Consider the following 18484-nt stretch of genomic DNA (forward strand, 5'->3'; position numbering starts at 1 on the left):
ACCCATACCAATATCCCGACCAGGAATCAAACCCCAGTCTCCCACATGGTGCAGATAGCTTACTGGCAGGTAGTGGTGTTTGTTATCTGTTGTTCCACACCAACTACTACCAAGGTCCGGTTAGGGAACATTCTCTCAGCCAAGGTCTGAAACATCATAACATCTAGCTTGTGTTACGATTCAGTGCCTCCTGCTTGTTCAGTAGCATGATAGACGGCATGCAAATACTGCGCTCTGGTGCCACCTGCAAGAGAACAGTCTGGTAATTTAGGACACTAAATTAAAATATCTACATACACAAACTGTACCCTCACTCACTACAATACACAACCATGGCTCGCGGAAAACACACTACGGACAATAACGAAAATATTTCTTTTTAACTCACACATACATTCACATACAGATAAATATGTACATATGTATACATATGTGTATATATATATATACACACACACAGACACGCACTATTTCATCTGTGTATATATATTTTTATTTTTATTTTTTTTGCTTATATTTCTATATTTCTATACTTTCATATTTTTATATTTTATTTTTTAACTTAAATGTAACTTATTCTATTTTTCTTTTTTTATTTTATTTTTCTTTTGCACTTTTGCACTTTACTTCATTAAGTTAAGGTTTAGTCAAGTTTAAATGTAGATCTTTATTGTATAGCTTTGATGTGGGCAGACTGTTATAAAAGCATTTCACTGCAAGTTATACTGTGTATGACTATGTATGTATTTTATTTGATTTGATTTGGTAAACAGACTGTGTGCTGGGTGACAGCAGTCCACTGTGATTCTGGGAGCCTTTCTTTAGGCACTGTAAATGGTGAATGTACTGAAATGCGAGTGGGAGTTTGAGGAATGCTCTCCAGGACGAATGCTTGTCTGGGAAACTGTCCTACATGGCTTTTATGGCCAGTGTAATTCACTGCAGTAAAGACGCATCTCACTTTGAGCACGTGCTTTATACAAGATGAGAGATATGGAACCTGCATTGAAAACAAAGGAATCATGTTGACTGACAGGATTACAGGATTTTACACCAATATGACTGGAGCACTGTCCAGCACTGTCCAGCTCGCTCCACAAGTTACATAGTACAATTAGGAGCGTGCTGAGCCCATAGCAGCAAAGATGCAGATCACTTCACGCCTGTTGCTAGTCTTAAAATTAATTATAACATTATATTGTTTTTTTTTGCATTATTTATTCCCCCAAAAATCTACAAATCTGGAAACATTTGGGACCGTGCTGCCATTTGGAACACAAGAGGGCAGTAACGCCTAAACGGGTCTCTGAGATGAAACACCAGCGAGGCGAAGCTTACTTATTCCCACCCGTTTTCCGTCAAGCCTTGCCTCCTGTGCTGTGATTGGCTGATAATGTCCACCACGTGCGCTGTGATTACGCTGATTCTTCCGTTGTAGCGGCTTCATCGAATCAGATCGCTGCAAGGTCGGCCCCGTCGCCATGGCAACCGCAGAACACGGTGACATTTCACGCGTATTTGGCTGTTTCGCTCTCCGATTGGTCGTCTGTTTAAGTGTAAACTAACTAGCCAATCCCCTTGCTGGGCGAGAGAGCCCCCCCCTCCCCCCCAATAGCGAATCACAGCGCACGAAGGCGGGAGTTGTCGGAATACAGGTGGGAAAGAAAACTAACGACGCCAGCGCCTCTTCTGGACAAGGACACGACTTACGTTACACAATAACTTTTAATGTCGTCCGTAATATACACGGGTTTCTTTCGAACCCACGTGATTTTTATTTTCTTGTTTTAATGGGCTGTGCTTGAGGTTTACAGTATTGCAGCTGAATGCCCATAAAGGGCGCTGGAAAAGTGGTTGCTAAGCTAGCTAGCTAACTACCGTGTGCTGGTACTACTACTAGCTAGCTGTTCACGTTGTTTACGTTCTGGACCCACTAGTGAATCTGGGGTTTTCGGTCAGATTCGGTCTTATTTTTTGCTGGACTATTAGCTGCAGCCGTGACGGGTAACCTTGACCTAGCTAGGTTTCTAAAACCGGCATTTCTCCCACTGCTATGGCCAGTCCAGCTCATGTGTCAAAGGTCCGGTCACTCTATAAGAGGATTCTGCTGTTGCATCGCTTCATGCCCATTGACCTGCGAGCCCTCGGTGATCAGTACGTGAAGGATGAGTTTCGCAGGCACAAATCTGCATCTCCAGAAGATGCCAAACTGTTCATGAAGGAATGGGAGGTAAGGTCATAGATGGTGATGTATTCCTCACCCTACACCTGGACATGCAGCTGGCTTTAACTTCAGCTGTTCATCTGAAATACACACTGATATTTCCAGCCACATGATGGCGCTATGCACCACAAGATGACCTTCATCCACTGTTGTACAGTTGGCTTGTCCGATCATACAGTATCTCATCTACAGTTATAACTGCATTCAGTGGATGGTTAGTTGTGCTCACAGGTAGTTGTCCATTCAGCTGTAGAGCTGATCGTGTTGCAGTGCTGCCTAATGCTTAAAAATATCACCAACACTGCACTTTTGCTAAACAATCTTTAGCATGTTAGGTGTGATTGGATAGGGGGGGAATTTTAGATAAAAACAAGCAGTTTATTATGATTGGTTTGATCTTCTCAAGAACTGATGCCACATAAAATATTCTAAATAGGTTCTGGGACATTTTGTGTCCTTACATGATATTTTACTTCCTGGACAGACCACCAAAATGTAGGACGTTCCAGGGAAATCCTGGACAGGTGGCAACTATACCTGGACATGAGCTACGTCTGGAATTTATATTTAACCCACATGCCACAAAGATTGACTACGTGAAGTTTATATGAAGTAATGCTTTATTAACCTGCACCTGCCATTTAAATCAGCCTGAGGTTCTGAGTTCTGCCACCCAGACCAAGTAAACAGTTGGGTTAGGCAAGAGTTTAATATGAATATGTGCACTAGCACGCTAGACTGAACATTTTGCATCAGTCAGAAACTTCATTTCCTAAGTGAGGTGACTGCGGCGTAAACAACTAAACACTAAAATGATCAGAGCGGTGCTTAGTTCTGTGAAAAACAGCAAGTAATCCACTCTAATTTTCCTAGGGGAGGAAGGAATCACAATAAAATAACAGAGTAAAATCACAGAGTAGCCTTTGTAAATAAGGAAATGACCCTAGTCCCCCATCTACATTAATCCTGTCCGAGCCAAGCTTATGACTAAAGTTGGTCTGCTTCTATTTTTCTGGAAAAGCGTCAGCCAGAGGAGAAAGAAACTAATCAATCAGAAAAGTGAACCCACACAGGCTGATGTAAGATGCAATTACAAGCATCCATTACAGTATACAATTACTGTAAATGTGAATATATACCCAATATGATCAACTGTGATCAATAACAAACACATAATCCTATGAGCAATCCTATGACTTGACCATTCTGCGATGCAACCGTCCGGGTTTAGTAGAAAATACAACCCAATAGAAACTTTACTGCCATCTGGATATGAGAGTATTCCGACTGAGGAAAATTTACAACAGATGTCCCCTTGATAAACTAGTCAATCCAAATAGGGATCACCTTTAGAACCATGAACCAGAGTACAAATCTGGTTTAACAGGATCTTACATCTTTGCCATCCCGTTTTGCCAGTGTTGACAAAATCAACTGTGGACTTTCTTCAGGACAAATCAGGCGGATAGGAGAGGATACAGTCTAGCCAGGTGAGCGGGGACTAGTGTAAAAAGCTCATATATTGTATCACATCCTTCACAAAATGAATGTAAAATACGATGACCTTGACATGGCAGTGTCTGTGGCAGAAGATGTAAATCATTTTCTTAATTACTCTAATTATGGTGTTTGTTTAAAAGAAGAGTCATGGAGATTGGCCCTTGTGGTTTCTGTCACGATAAAAGGGGAAGAGACAGCTTGGGAGGAACTTTTCAGTTTTCCACTCAATTTCATCCATTAGTTTCACAGTTACGGCACATAAATAGCCACTTGTGACAATCTCCCAGACAGTCATTGTTCAAGGCTAGATGGCACTGGCATTGTTCAAGGATGGCACAGCAGTTTTCCTCTCTCTTTAGCTAGACTTTCAGACCTGATTTGTAACATAGAGAGGGTCAGGAGATAATGGGGCAACAGTACAACAGAAAAGACCTACTTGTAGACATCTCTAAAGCAGCATATTGACATGCTGTCTAGAACTGTGAACATCTGTAGGTGGTCACTAGAAGGAGATCCATGTCAGGAATAATTCTAGGAAGGTCCTGGCGCAGTAGCCACTCAGGACCCCTCCTATTCGTTCATTAAGAAGCCGGTGAATCACCACTCCATCTTGGCTTGCAAAGCACTCCATGGTAGAAAAAAAGGTGGGGGGTAAGGGGGGGGGTAGGGGGTACGGAAGGGCGGTGGAGCCAGGAACAGACGCAGAGCGAGTCTTGAAATGTGATTAGGAGCACTGAGTGTTCGCTCTAATCCAGTTACTGCAGAGGGCCCACGGGACTTCTCTTCGCCTAATAAATCGGCCACATTGCAATGGACAAGCTTTCCCTTGGGAGAAAAATGTGGGGCGGGGGGTGAATGGCAAGAAAGAGTAAGGCATGAAAGGGAGGAATATGAGACAGACAGACAGACAAACAGAAAGAGAGAGACTTTAGGTTGAAAGGTGGAATGAAAAACAAGAGAGAGAGTTAAGGGGCAAGGCAAGATCGTCTTCTTGCCCACTAATGTAGACGTTTGGGTGGGGCCTTGTGAAATGGAGCAGGGTGACTGACCACATTACTGATTCAGACAATCAAAAGGAACATTAGCTGATTGGGAGAGCTAAATGGACTCTGAAAACATGCAGCAAAAGGTCTGGAGCTTCAGACAAATCCTATTTTATGCATTATGTAGCTGAACATTTTGATATAATACTTAAATATATATATATACATATATATATTTATGTTTAATGTTGACTTTTCATGAGAGCCAAACATTTTCTTAACTCTTAAGTTAATGTAATAAGCAGTTTATGTCTATTGGTTGATCCCAAACTGCTTTGAAGTTATGTGCTGGAGAAATATCATGGAATCAGTAAGAATTGGCTAATTATGCAGTCGACAATTCAATTAACCCCTTAATGCAGCAAGGCTTATTGCACACTAAGGTGTATCATTCAATATTAATCATTTCTATACAACCTGGTGGGGCTATTCTTTGGTAATAGAAGTGTGTAATAACACTTTTTTTGGCCTGCTGGCAACCATAAGATCTTTTCAGAGGTTGAATTCAATTCCATTTGAAATTCATTGGAGTGTGGGAGCCAAATATAATGAGATTCCATGTTTTTTCACATGGCATACATTTAAGTACATTTGGACACTGACAATTTGTGTCATTTTGTAATTTGACATTCAGCTTTAATTGAAGGGGGTTCGCAGATGAATGCATTTACTTCATGATAAACTAAAGGGATTTAAGTTCTCAAAAAGATGGAATGCACTGGAGAACTCAGCAACACCACAAATGCATGGAAAAGGCCCTTGAAAATGACTGCTAGTGGATGATCATAGAATGTATTTTTTCTTTGATGAAAGGAAAAACCCTGTCGCAACATCTAGTCAAGTCAAGAACGTTCTCAAGGAGGTAGATGTCAAGAGACACCTTCATGAATGAAAATACAGAGGGTTTACCTCAAGATGTAAACCACTAGTAACACTCAAGAACAGAAAGACCAGATCAGACTGCTGGAGAACATCTTAAAAAGCCTTATGGAACAAGATCCAATAGACAGACGGAAGCACAACTATCTTGAGCATGGAGAAGGAAGGAAAGGGTTTATGATCCAAAGCTTTCGTGTCTTCTGTCAAACATGATGGAGGGACTGTAATTGAGTGGGCATGTATGCATGTCAATGAAACCGCATTACTGGTGTTGATATGACAGCTGAAAGAAGTAGCAGGATGTAATCTGAAGTGTATAGATTCAGACAAGTGCTGCAAAAATGATGGCACTTTAAAGTACGGCTGAATAATGACCCCAAACATGCTGCGAAAGCAGCCCAAGCGTTTCTGAAGGCAAAGAAATGGAATGTTCTTAAAAGGCCAAGTCAATCTCTTGACCTCAACTCAATCAAGTAGGCTTTTCACTTTCTGAAGAAAAGCAACTGAAGGTGGCCACAAAGAATCTCAAGCCTGGCAAAGAATCTCAAGGAGGGAAAGTAAGAATTTGCTGTTATTTGTGAGTTTCAGACAAAAATTCTTATTTTTAGAATTGTTAGTTTGTCTATATACTTTTAAACCTGTGAAATATAGGAATTATGTGGGTGTAAATAGGTGTAATTGCTAAATGGTTATGGCAGTTAACTTTGAATTAATTATCGAAATTGAGACTAGAGCTACCTGGTGTTACATTACAGAAAACTTCAGCACAACATTTACAACTAGTCATAAGCTTACAAATGCAGTAAAATGAATGTCCATGAGATGCCTAAACACTTAAATGGTCTGCTCATCTGGAGCTCAGTAAATACACCATCAAATATCAGCTTGAAATATCAGCCTATTCTAAACATCTGTCTGGTGGTGATTGTTTTTGTAAACCGTTATCTGCCAGTAACAATACTATTCTCATATTATTGTACATCCCTGATTAAAGCTGTTAAATAAGTGTTGCTTTATTTTTATATACATTCATACATATAAAAACAAGCTTTCAAACAACCTGTATTAAAAACGGCAAGATTATTATTTATTTTTAAATCTTGAGTAACAGTTGAGTGTTTCACTCAAGATGAGCATCTAAAAGCCCCTGACTATGGCACAGGAGTAAAAACACAGGATATATTTTATTGTTTGTGTTTTTTTGTTTGTTTGTTTGTTTGTTTGTTTTACAGGATCAGAAAAGATTCATTCTTTTATCACATCCAGCATTTTCTGCTGATATTGGCTCGACACTGATAACCATCAATAAATACTTAATAGGTTAATTCTATGAATTTACAGGGGTGTGAAAATGTCCTTATATGTCCAAATGTTTGTGGACATCCCTTCTAATGAAAGCATTCAGCGACCCTTTGCTGATACAGATGGGCAAATGAAAACACGCACAGTGTGTCTGGTAGAGAAGTATTTCCGAAAGAATAGGACTCTCTGGAGCAGATAGACAGGAACCTGTTTGCACTGTGCCTAATGCTGGGCATGGGCTAAAGGGATAGACAGCCCCTGGCCAGCATTGAGCTGTGGAGCAGTGGAACTGTGTGTTGAATGATTTTAAGGATGGTGGATGATCACCACCCCACCTCACTAATGCTCTTGTTGCTGAATGCAATCAATTCCTTACAGCAATGTACCTGGAGAGTAGAGACGGTTACTCCGACAAAAGCAGGATTAGGTCTTTTTAATACCCTTGATTTTGGTAGAAACAATGCATGAGCAGGTGTCCCCATACTTTTGTCCACATAGTGTCCACATAGTGTAGCTTTTGTTCTTTATTCGCCCATTATTTTCTTTGCCCTGCAAAGTGAAAAATGAACCTCTGTGTTTTGTTTTCTCTCTTGTTCACAGATAACTTTTCAGATCCACAAAAAATCGCAAAAGTAACAGCTTAAATTTCCAGCTGTTAATTAAAGCCCTTTGTCAGTTATACCTAAGAATAAGAGGTGTAATTATTTTTATTGTACCCAGATGCACCTGAGGTGAAAGTGACTCTCATTGGAGCCAGCTTGTTCCTACCATCAGTTAGAGCTACAGTATGTGCTTTGGTAAAAAAAAAAAAAAAAAAGCAGTATGCTTCTATATATGTGTATGTGGAGAGGTTGGAAAAATCTCAATATGTACACAGAGTTTCTACAGAAACCGGATATTTCTCTGAAAGTCTTTCATTAGCTGGGCAAACAAACGTCTTCCGAAGCTCTAGGAGATGAACAAGTTTTAAAAAGCCCGTAGATACAATATAGACTGTTTTCAGGATGTTTGAGAATTGAGAGTGACTAATTCTCCTGAGAATAATTATGTCTAACGTAACATGATGTCGGATGTTACCAAAACAGCCTGGCAGTCTCTTCAGTAGATGGTCCTTTGGTGTAGATGTTTGTGCTTAGTGGGGAGGGCGTGGACTTGAAAGAGCTGTTTAAGTACTTTGCCCTTGGGAAAGCCAGCGTACTCCAGACAAGAACAAAATGGGCTGTTTGATTACATCACTACAAACGCTGATCCTTTATATTCAGTTCATGAACTCCAAAGAGGCTGCCTTTGAACAATCCCTTCAGTTCTTAAAATATAGCCGCTTGGCAAATGTTCAGCGTAATTACATTATGTAGGGGAGGAAGCCTCTCAGACAAATGGCTTGTTTCTTCCTAAATTGAATTGCATCCAAATTCAAAGATGTTCCGTGAATGACTATATGGTTGAGATTCAAGGTTTCTTTTTTTGTATGCATTTTTATGAATGAGCCTGATGTACTCTACCTGTAATTGCCCCTATGCTTTTAATTTGTCAAGAGTAATGACTGATTGCCTAGACGTTTCACTGAGCAGTATATTGAGTGTATGATAAACAGCGCTACAACATGGCTTGGGCATTTTACTACAGTGTCTCATTGGAGGGATCATTACCTCCACTTAGCAAATATTAATATACAACGTTGTAGATTGTGATTTTGTCATTTTATTGTTTCATTTAATTTAGATGCTGTTCTTCAGTGAATAGTGCTATTCTGAATGAGACCAGACCTTTCAAATATTTGAACGACATGAATGTTTAAAAGAAATCCAACCGTTAAAAAACAAATTAGCACAAAATCTTTTAATTTTCATTCACGTACTGAAGAGCCATGAGCTGTCTGTAATATACGCCAACTCTCACCATTAATACATTCCATCTTTAAGCAATTGAACACAAGACTGTTATTGCAAATAACATCCAGACTGTGATTTGGCACAAGGTGAAGACGCTTTGCTTTTATACGACATTTGTTTTAGAAGATAAAGAAACCAAATACTTCAAAAAGCCCTGAATTTCATAATGATTGTTTTTTTAATACAGTACATTTTTTCCACCAAGATGTATATGCACAAAAGATGGGTCTGCTGAACAGCGGTAAGAATTGCAGAACAACAGGGCCGACTAAGTGGCAGTCCGTTAAGGACCATGATGAGCCCTGAGTCAGAGATAGCTGCTGATAAAGCTCACAGATAGAGCCACAGAAAAGTGGATGAATTAAGTTGAAATGTGAACAGGAGTTCTCATAACACTCAACATGGCGCCTGTTTACGGATAAAGTACCTTTAACAAAAAGAGTCCTTTTCAGCATGCCGGTTACAGATAAGGTCACGCCCTTCAACAAAAAGTGGCTTGTCGGATATGCCGCGGTTTGAGAAGGGTTGAACTGCGCTAGTAGGGAACGCTCCCCTCAGTGTGGATCTGCATAAGCACAGTAGCCAGAACAGGCCGAAAAAGTCACATTTTAATGTAGCTTTGAGCCAAATGCTCAAACTATTCATGAGTTGTTTTCTTTTTTCTGATTTAAAATATGGTTTTGAAACGGTAATTTGACCTTGAGCTTTGAGTAATTTTGTCTCTACCCATTCATAGAGGTTGGAGCCTGGTATTGAGTGATTTGGTTCAGCTCAGCATTGTCAGTTGTTGTAAACGCAGCAGAGTGATACAGTTTTAGCATTTAAAAATAAAACAAAACTGTGATGTTCTCACAAATCTCAGAACGGTTACAACGCTTCTTCTTCAGATTGTGAGGTTGGAACTGTCTGTTGTATTTCAGAGAGGAAGTGCTGTTTTAGTCCTGTCAGTACATCCTCTCAATACACGTATGCTCAGTGGATGTATATTGTACTGGTTACTAGTCTTTGCGTCGCCTCACATTAGTTTTCAGGGCGTGCTGCAGCCGTGTCCCAAACCGCACATGTTGTACTAAACAGCACATCAAATTAGCACACACCAATGGCAGACACAGTTTATAAAACAGCACATAAGCAACTGTTATCTCAATTACAGGTATTTTAAAAAGCATTTGGATGCGGTTAGTAGGGATGTCCTGATCCAGGAGGCAGATTGCTTCCCATCTGTGCTATCGATCCAAGCTTTGTGTTTCTTTGTGCTGTTAAGTAATACTGAAGTAAAACACTTTGTGTGTTTCCTTTTTTAGGAAACATTTTCTATTATAATGGGACTTTCTGGACTGATTTACTTTGTTTGAGTGCATGTCCGTATATAGCTTTGGTGGCTTGGGCAGAATTGACAAGCGTCTGGAAGAAATCCGGTAAAAGCAGTCAGAGCCCTAGAATCGTAGACATTGTGTGACATTATTAAGTTCTCATGTATTACTGTAAAATAGTTCCATGTGTGTTAGGGGTGTCTAGAGCACACCAGAGGGCGCTCTGCAAGACTAGTTAAAGAAAAAAAAACAACAGAACTGAATTGTTGTTAAAATAACTGATGTTGGCTGATCCATTACAATACTGGCTTGGATTGGGACATCCTAATGACTAGATATTTGGACTTTTTTTTTGTTGTTCTTTTAATGGCAGAACAAACTGTAATTGTGCAAATTGTAATATATCTGTACAAAATAATTTTTACTTAATCTTTTAAACCCCCAAAAGCTGTTGTTAAACACTTTCTCAAACCAACCCTGTGTCTAGACTAATAAACATATATGAGATGAAAACAGATGATTTAGCATTTGTATGATTATTACACAAACTTTAAATTGATGCCTTGTTTGGTGTTTCCACCAACCAGATTGCGATAACGACTTTTTGTTCAATATATGGACATGAACTCAATGCTTTTGCTGACCTCATTATTGTCCATTGTGTTTATTTGCGTTTTTGCTTACATAAGAACGAACGTCACCAATTTTTTAAGCCAGTCGCACTACTCTGTTCTCTCGTCTGCTCTCTGTCGGAGGTGGGGCTCTAGCTTGTGAGCAGACAGCGACAACAGCTCTTGTCCATGAATAGAGTCCAGTGCGCTCACTGCGTCAATAGCGGCACATCTGTAAAACACAGAGAGCGGGCTGTGACAGGTGAAGACGCGTGACTTGAGGCTAGTGTGAAGTGTTTTTTCAGAAAGTTCGGAAGATTGCGTCCAACTGGACTTGGTTTAGAGCTGCATTCCACAGCTCCTGTGTGGGAACATTTATGTCAGTGGCCTAAATGATAATCGCAGTCGCAGTAATTTCTAAAAAATCTCATACAAATAAATAAGTAAATAAATATCGGCTACTTTTTTGTGCTGTAGGTTAAGAGAGATGTTGAATGGTGTCAGTGTTTCTGCTGGAACAAGCCTGTACCCTTAAACATTGTGTAAACATAGTGTATCAGTACTTTCTGACCATTTAAGTCCCACAAGTTTATATATCAGTGTTTACTGAGATGCCCATCTGTATTCTGAAGGTACAGGCAACTCTCAAATGCATGCCGCTGATGTCTTTGGACTGTCTGTGCTTTTGTAAAGGAATAGATGTGTAGATGTGGGGGTTGGTGAGCAGTAATTGCTGTATTGAGGGAGCAGTGACATGAGAGGAGTGGGTTACATTTTGTTCTGACCTCCATTATGCCCTGATGAACCTCTACAACCCTACACCATTTCTACATGACCTTCAGGGCCTGTGATGTGCCACAGCAGTTCATGGCAAGCAGTAGAATCCATCAGAGTTAAATAAATAAATAAATAAAGCTAGAGTTTTATGTTAAATCAATATCGGCACCAAAAAATGAATCATCTTTTGCATGACGTGTTTATATGAGCGTGTGTGCAATGCTAGCGCTCAAGTGTCAGGCGTAAGTGATCGGCCACCATGCATCTTATTTATTCTGTAAGTGTATTTGTTAAAACATGAAATGTAAGTGTTGAATAAATGCATTGATCTTTAGGGTTCATTAGGTTTTGTAATGAACCCTTCCAAGCTGTAGGCCACCTGTTTCTCTGCATACTTTGATAGCCACCTGTCATACTGTTCTTCAATAGTCAGGACCCCACTGGACAACCACAGGGCAGCTATTATTTGGGTGGTGGGTCATTCTCAGTACTGCAATGACACTAAGCTGGTGGTGCTGTGTTGGTGTGTGTTATGCTGGTATGAGTGGATCAGACAGAGCAACAGTGCTGGACTGAGAATAGTCCACCAACCAGAAATATCCTGCCAGTAGGGTCCTGTGGACCGCAGATGAAGGACTAAAGCCATGACCAAGACAAACTGTGCCGCAACAGATGAGCTTCTGTCTCTAACTTTACATTTACAAGGTGGATCAACTAGTAGGGGGTATCTAATAGAGTAGGAGCTCTGCTGTGTCTGATCAACTCAGACCAGCGCAACACACACTAACACACCACCACCGTGTCGGTGTCACTGCAATTACTAATCCAGGACAAAAACAACCAACTTCTGTGCTTTTGTCAGTAAACAAGTGAGCCTATAGGTCAATGGTAATTTCAGCTGAAGCAGAAATTTGTTACAGAATCCAAAGTGATGCTTCGTTGCTGGATTTAAAACAGCTTCTTAGCTTTTAAATAAGAAATATTGGGTTTGCGTCGGCAATTGTTGATATAATCTCACTGTCTCCTTTTCACTGTAACACTGTATGATTAAAATCATTGACATCATACCTTACTTTAACCTTGCCTGGCCCCTAGAATGGCCAGGAGCAGGTCCATGGTTACTTTTCTTTTAACTTATTAATAACCCTCAGTATACAATAAGCCTGTTATTGAAAATAATGTTAAATGTAATGTATATATTGTGCAAAAGAGGCTCTTAGGCTCCAGGTTCTTATTTCATTATTATTATAATTATTGTTGTTGTTGTTGTTGTTGTTGTTACTCACATCTGATCTGATCTGATCTGATCTGATCTGATCTCTCTGCAGAGCTACAGTAAGACCCTACAGGCTCAGGTGCTGGGAACAGTGGAAAACAAGAAGCTCTCTTTTGGGACTGACCTGCCTGAACAGAAGCTCCAGGACTTTCAGGATGAACAGATCGGCCAGCTATATGAGCTGTTGCAGGAATCTACCAAACCCAACCAACAGTTCCACATCCAGGAAGACAGCCCACAAAAATAAGGGACTGCCAAACTGAGGGGAAAAAATACTCAACAGAATTGACCTGATTTAAATGTATTTTATTTACATGGATGTGATGAGCACATCTACACTTTTTATACTTTTGCCTGTGTTTGGTTCCTTACATTTGCCAATAAGTGTGCTGATGCTGAAATGATGCACACATTTATATGAAGTCAATTTAAATCTGCATTTTGTGTTCAGGATGCAAAGACAGGATGCAAGGAGTGGAGAGACTCCATCTCTTTAAGTGGAATCGTCCCAGTGGGACATATTTGGACTTAAGTACTGTTCTCCCCATCCCAGCTGCTATTAAGGAGGTGTAATTATATTAGTCTTCTCAGATGTGCCGAGTTCAAGGCCTCATCTTTCTGGATGATTCTATTTTTTTTGTTGTTTTTTTTCCCCCTCATTTATTAGATAAATAAATGGATGAATTATTGAACCCAACGGGATCATTTAGGTGCAATAGTAGCAGATGAACACAGGAAATTATATACAGAGTAAACACACATAATTAGACACACTACATAAATTTACACGCGCACACACACACACACACACATGCAGTGTAAAGCTTTTGTTCTCCAGCACCTGTTCAGTTTTACTTCATAGAGAGCGATTCAAGGGAAAAGTCCAGTGTTTTGCAATGTTACCTGTATTTACTGCATTTGGAGAATGCAGCCGGTTACCACAGACTGTCATTTTAACACTTTCTGTGCATGTATACAGTATGTGTGAAGAAAAACAGTGCAGAAGTTCGTAAAAAGAACACATCCCCAACTGTTAAACATTGGGTGGAACAGTTACACTTTGGGCTTGTGTAGCAGCCAGTGACACAGTGAATATACACAAATATATGATACAATATATAATTATTTAAGCCCCAAAGGAACTTCTGGATGCAACAGTAGCAGATTAACGCAGAGGATTCTGTACACACACTGCCGGCGTGCAGAAGACTCAACACATTCACATTCTGAGGTGTTGTTTATTATGGATGGATAGAAAGACTGACTGTATACACAGACACACATCATCCCAGTACACAAACAAGACGAAGTGAAGAAAGCTTGACTTTGAAGTTTAATTCTGTATTCTGTTTAATTCTGTATTATTATTATATACAGTGGGGCAGTTGTGGCTCAGTGGTTAGATTCCCGGGCTCGGCTAGCTGCCACTGTTGGGCCCTTGAGCAAGGCCCTTTACCCTCTCTGCTCCCTGGGCGCTGTAGTTGTCTGCCCACCGCTCTGGGTGTGTGTGTACTCACTGCCCCTAGTTCACTAGTGTGTGCGTGTTCACAACCACAGATGGGCTAAATGCAGAGGACACATTTTGTTGTACAGTGTACAGTGACAAATATGTGCACCTTTACCTTTTTTTTTTACCTTTATTATTATTATTATTATTATTATTATTATTTGATTCCTGTTAGTTCTGTTTCCTTCATTACTATTATCCTGCATTTCTGGAACAGGAGAAAAATATACAGCTTTTCGAGTAGTCTTACTACTTTCCTGGCAACGTTGGCAGGTTAGAAGTTAATGCTAATTTCTGGAGGCACTCTTAACTCTCTGAGAAGGCAAAAGAAAAAAAAATCAATCGTGCCTCTTTCACTTTAACCAAATTATTAGAGTGCCTGAAAGAGAAAACCTTGTTAGGCGGCGAGTGTTTTTGCTTATATACCCACGCGCACTGTTAGACCTGTCAGCCAGGATCAGACCACCTGAGCTGAAACGTTTCCCCTGCACTGAGCTTTCACCTACACTGCACTGGTTAATGCCTGCTTTACTCAAGCAAACAAACCAATTTAGCCTTTTGATTCTAAAATTAATGGGTTGGTGTGTGTGTGTGTGTGTGTATGTGTGGGTTTGGGTATAGGGGGGGTGCATGCAGAAGACTCAGCATACACTCCACTGCTCAATATGATTCAAACATCATGATAACTGATGTGACCTAGGCACCACGCATATAATGGGCACCACTTTAAACAGTGCAATTGCAAACCGCAATGGCAGAATTATGTCATTATGTTGAATAGATGCACTTGAGTGGGAAGGTGGTGGATTTTGTTGATAGCACTTCAGCGTCCATGCTCCTGTTTGGCTCTTAACATCTCCAGTGAAAATATGTGTAGGTGAGAAAGCAGTCAGCTGCAACAACCAGCTTTCATTGACCAACATATAAGCAGCCTAACACCTGTTCCGTTTTACTTCGTTGAGAGCGTTTCAAAGGAAATGTGCAGTATTTCGCAACATAATCTGTATTTACTGCATTTGGAGAATACAGCCAGTTACCATGGACTATACTTTTAACACTTTATGGGTCTGTATGCAGTATGTCTGAAGAAACATTGTTAAACTGTTAAACACTTGGGTGGATCAATAATGCTTTGGGCTTGTGTGGCAGCCAGTGACATGGGGAACATTGCACTGGTAAAGAAAAGAATGAGTTCAATTACATAGCAATGATTTCAGAAGCAAACAGAACACTGTAAGACTGAGGCTGAAGATAAAAAGATGATAGCTTCTACAGCAGGACAGTGATTCTGAAGTCCACGATGTGCTTTCTCAAAGGGTGTGTATGATAACACAGCTCAATCCCACTCTTTGTCTGTTTTAGTATTGAAATACATTTAATGGGTTTTATTTTTGTTGTGGTATTGGTAGCCACTACCCAAATTCTTGTATTGTGACATCCCTAGAACTAGGAGCCTTGGAGACGAATGGGTGAAAGTTGCCCAAAACTGAAAGACTCTTAGCTGCTACCTTGCTACAAAGCTATGATAAACTATGCTAGTAGTAGTACTGATCGTGCAGGACATTCAAATACCACAGAAATGTGAAGTTTCCACATGTGTTGTTCTCTCACCGTTTTTTCCACCATCAACATCTGCCTATTCAGCCATCAGCAGCAGGCTGCACTCATTTACACAGAAGTTATAAGATATGTTTCAGTCCAGTCTGCTTTCTGAACGAGGCCTAGTACAGGGCAGTCAATTCAGACAGAGTTCACCTACATACACAATATGTTTAAATGTTTGTGGATACCCCTTTTAATGAATGCATTCAGCGACCATAAGTTGCACTTACTGCTGACACAAATGTGCAAATGCACACACAGCTTGTTTAGTCCCTATAGAGAAATACTGCTACTAGAATAGGACTCTCTGGAGCAGATACATATGAACTGTGTTGTCTGGAATAATGGTGCTCCATCCAATACTTTTGGGGTAAGTTTGGGAGTTCTACATCAATGTTGAAGGCAAACATTTTTTTTTGTACCATAAGTGGACCTTAGAGATGGGAGGGATATAGAAAGATATAATATGTACAGTATATATAGATATATGCATATGGGTCCTTTAAATTATAATTAAATTATAATTAATGACTTTGCTTCTTTAAAATCATGAAGGCATGTTTTCATATTTCTATATTTATAAGGTCATTTATTCGTTTTCGTAAATGATATTAGTTATAAATAATAAATACAGTTCTAAATGAAGTTCTACATGAAGAAATTAGCTATATTGTTTATTTATTTATATTTATTTATTTATTTTTAGATCCTGCACTCCAACATATGCACTTCAATACCATATGTTGAGAAATGGCTCTAGACACACACATCTGTACTTTGTAAGAAGCCAATGGGTAGTTGCTTCAGCATCTGCCCTTTGGTGCCTATTGCAAGCATGTTACGTCAGTGGGGTTTATGTTCTCTTATAACATTTAGGTGAACGCGATTCAGATTCCACAGTTGAACAGCATACCAAAGTATACACAGTGAAAGACAGGACAACAATGGAACAAAATTCGCTGAAAAAGACACACCAGATCAATAGAGTCCCTGTGAGTAAAGCAGCAGGCCTCCTTCCTGCACGGCTGTTGACAGGTGAAAAAAGAGAGCTCACATCCACAGGGATTCGTCGGCGAGGCACGAGTAATCTCTCCGCTTCTGTCTGGGGACACGACCCCGGTGAGATGAAACGCCAGGGCATGTGTAGTAACCTTTCAGCCGACGCTTTTACAGGCAAGAAGAATGGAACAAAAAAAGGAAAGGCCAAAAATCGATGGCCAAAGACAGAGTGGTGCTCAATGCCTTGCTTGTGGGCCAGAATACAGAAAAAATATTCTCCTGTTCCATTAATCAATGGTTGTCCACTGGTGGAGAAGAGGGTAGAGGAGTGTTGGAATGCAGAGCGAGGACGTGGTGGATATCATACACAGTGTTACAGGATGTTATTTAGTAATCCGTGTAACCTTTTGATGTGGATGATAAGAAACCCCCAGACGAGCCTAGTTTTTCTGGACCACCATCAGCTACATGGCATTTGTGTCAGGCCTGTATCTATACTACAAGAAATAAAAAAAACTCTTGCATAAGAGGGTATATTTCTATACTTTTCATCATTTTATTCTAGTATTATTCATTATTAATTATTAACCATTGCCATGAAAAATGTAAATGTGTGCACCATACAGCATCTTCTGCCCTGCGAGAGCACTGTGTAGTTCTGTAACTGGCTTGGGCACCTCTTCTGGAAATGAACATGGACGTGGATTGACACAGCTATCAGTTTGGCACTAATTCTGTATACTGAAATATCCTGGAAGACGTCAGCTGTAGGATTGGCAGAGAAATACAGACTGGACCAGTAAGAACGTCCCTGGTCATTTGAGGAGAGCTGACAGTGGACATGAGTGCACACTACTGACAAACCAATTGTCATCTGTTATCATATTCCATTATTCATAAGGCTTGTTCATTGCCTCATTGAGGGAATCCAAGGCTGCATCTGACACCTGGTCACAACAGAGGCTGATTTAACTGACTTAAAATGATGCAAATATGGTCAATTGGATTTTTTATATTTGATATTCAAGATGAAACCAAATAAATCATTAAGCACACAGAGTTTGTTTTTTGTGGAAACAGTGAACTTGGGGTGTAGAGGAACTTGCCGATATGTAGGCCTTGGCAAGAAATTAAGCAAGGAGATTCATTGTCTATGTCTATGTGACTATGTATGCAACCTCAGAGAACTCACTTGACTCCATGTGAAGTTCAAGTAAGGCATTTCAACACAAAATTTTTTGCCCCCTCTCCACCCAGATGATCAGTGTAATCACGACTGCCACATTTTTATTTGCCAAGTACTTGAGTTCTATTCAGCCCGTGTGAATAGCTGGGATACAGTAGCTCATGCTTTCTGAATAGGAGGATGAACTGCAGTTTGACTCTGTGGAGCACGAGCCACTGCTAAATGGTGAGATGACTCACTCCACATTGTTCCGAGAACACGACCAGCCTTTCCACTAGAGACGCACAACGATATCGGGAATCGCAAGTGTTTGTTTAGAAATTTCGCCACTGGACAGGTGATTAAATTTGATTGATTTTACAAAGTGATATTT

General features: G+C 40.1%; 1 protein-coding gene across 1 annotated transcript; it reads left to right on the plus strand.

The window, feature by feature from the left end:
• The first annotated feature begins 1659 nt into the window (after positions 1-1659).
• sdhaf3 (succinate dehydrogenase complex assembly factor 3) lies at positions 1660-16587 on the plus strand. The gene is made up of 2 exons (XM_072675838.1): positions 1660-2230; positions 12870-16587. Exons 1-2 carry the CDS (start codon positions 2054-2056, stop codon positions 13062-13064), a joined length of 372 nt encoding a protein of 123 aa, XP_072531939.1. The 5' UTR covers positions 1660-2053; the 3' UTR covers positions 13065-16587.
• Positions 16588-18484: the final 1897 nt, after the last annotated feature.

This window comes from Salminus brasiliensis, chromosome 3 (assembly GCF_030463535.1).
Source record: "Salminus brasiliensis chromosome 3, fSalBra1.hap2, whole genome shotgun sequence".
In the NCBI taxonomy this organism is placed as follows: domain Eukaryota; kingdom Metazoa; phylum Chordata; class Actinopteri; order Characiformes; family Bryconidae; genus Salminus; species Salminus brasiliensis.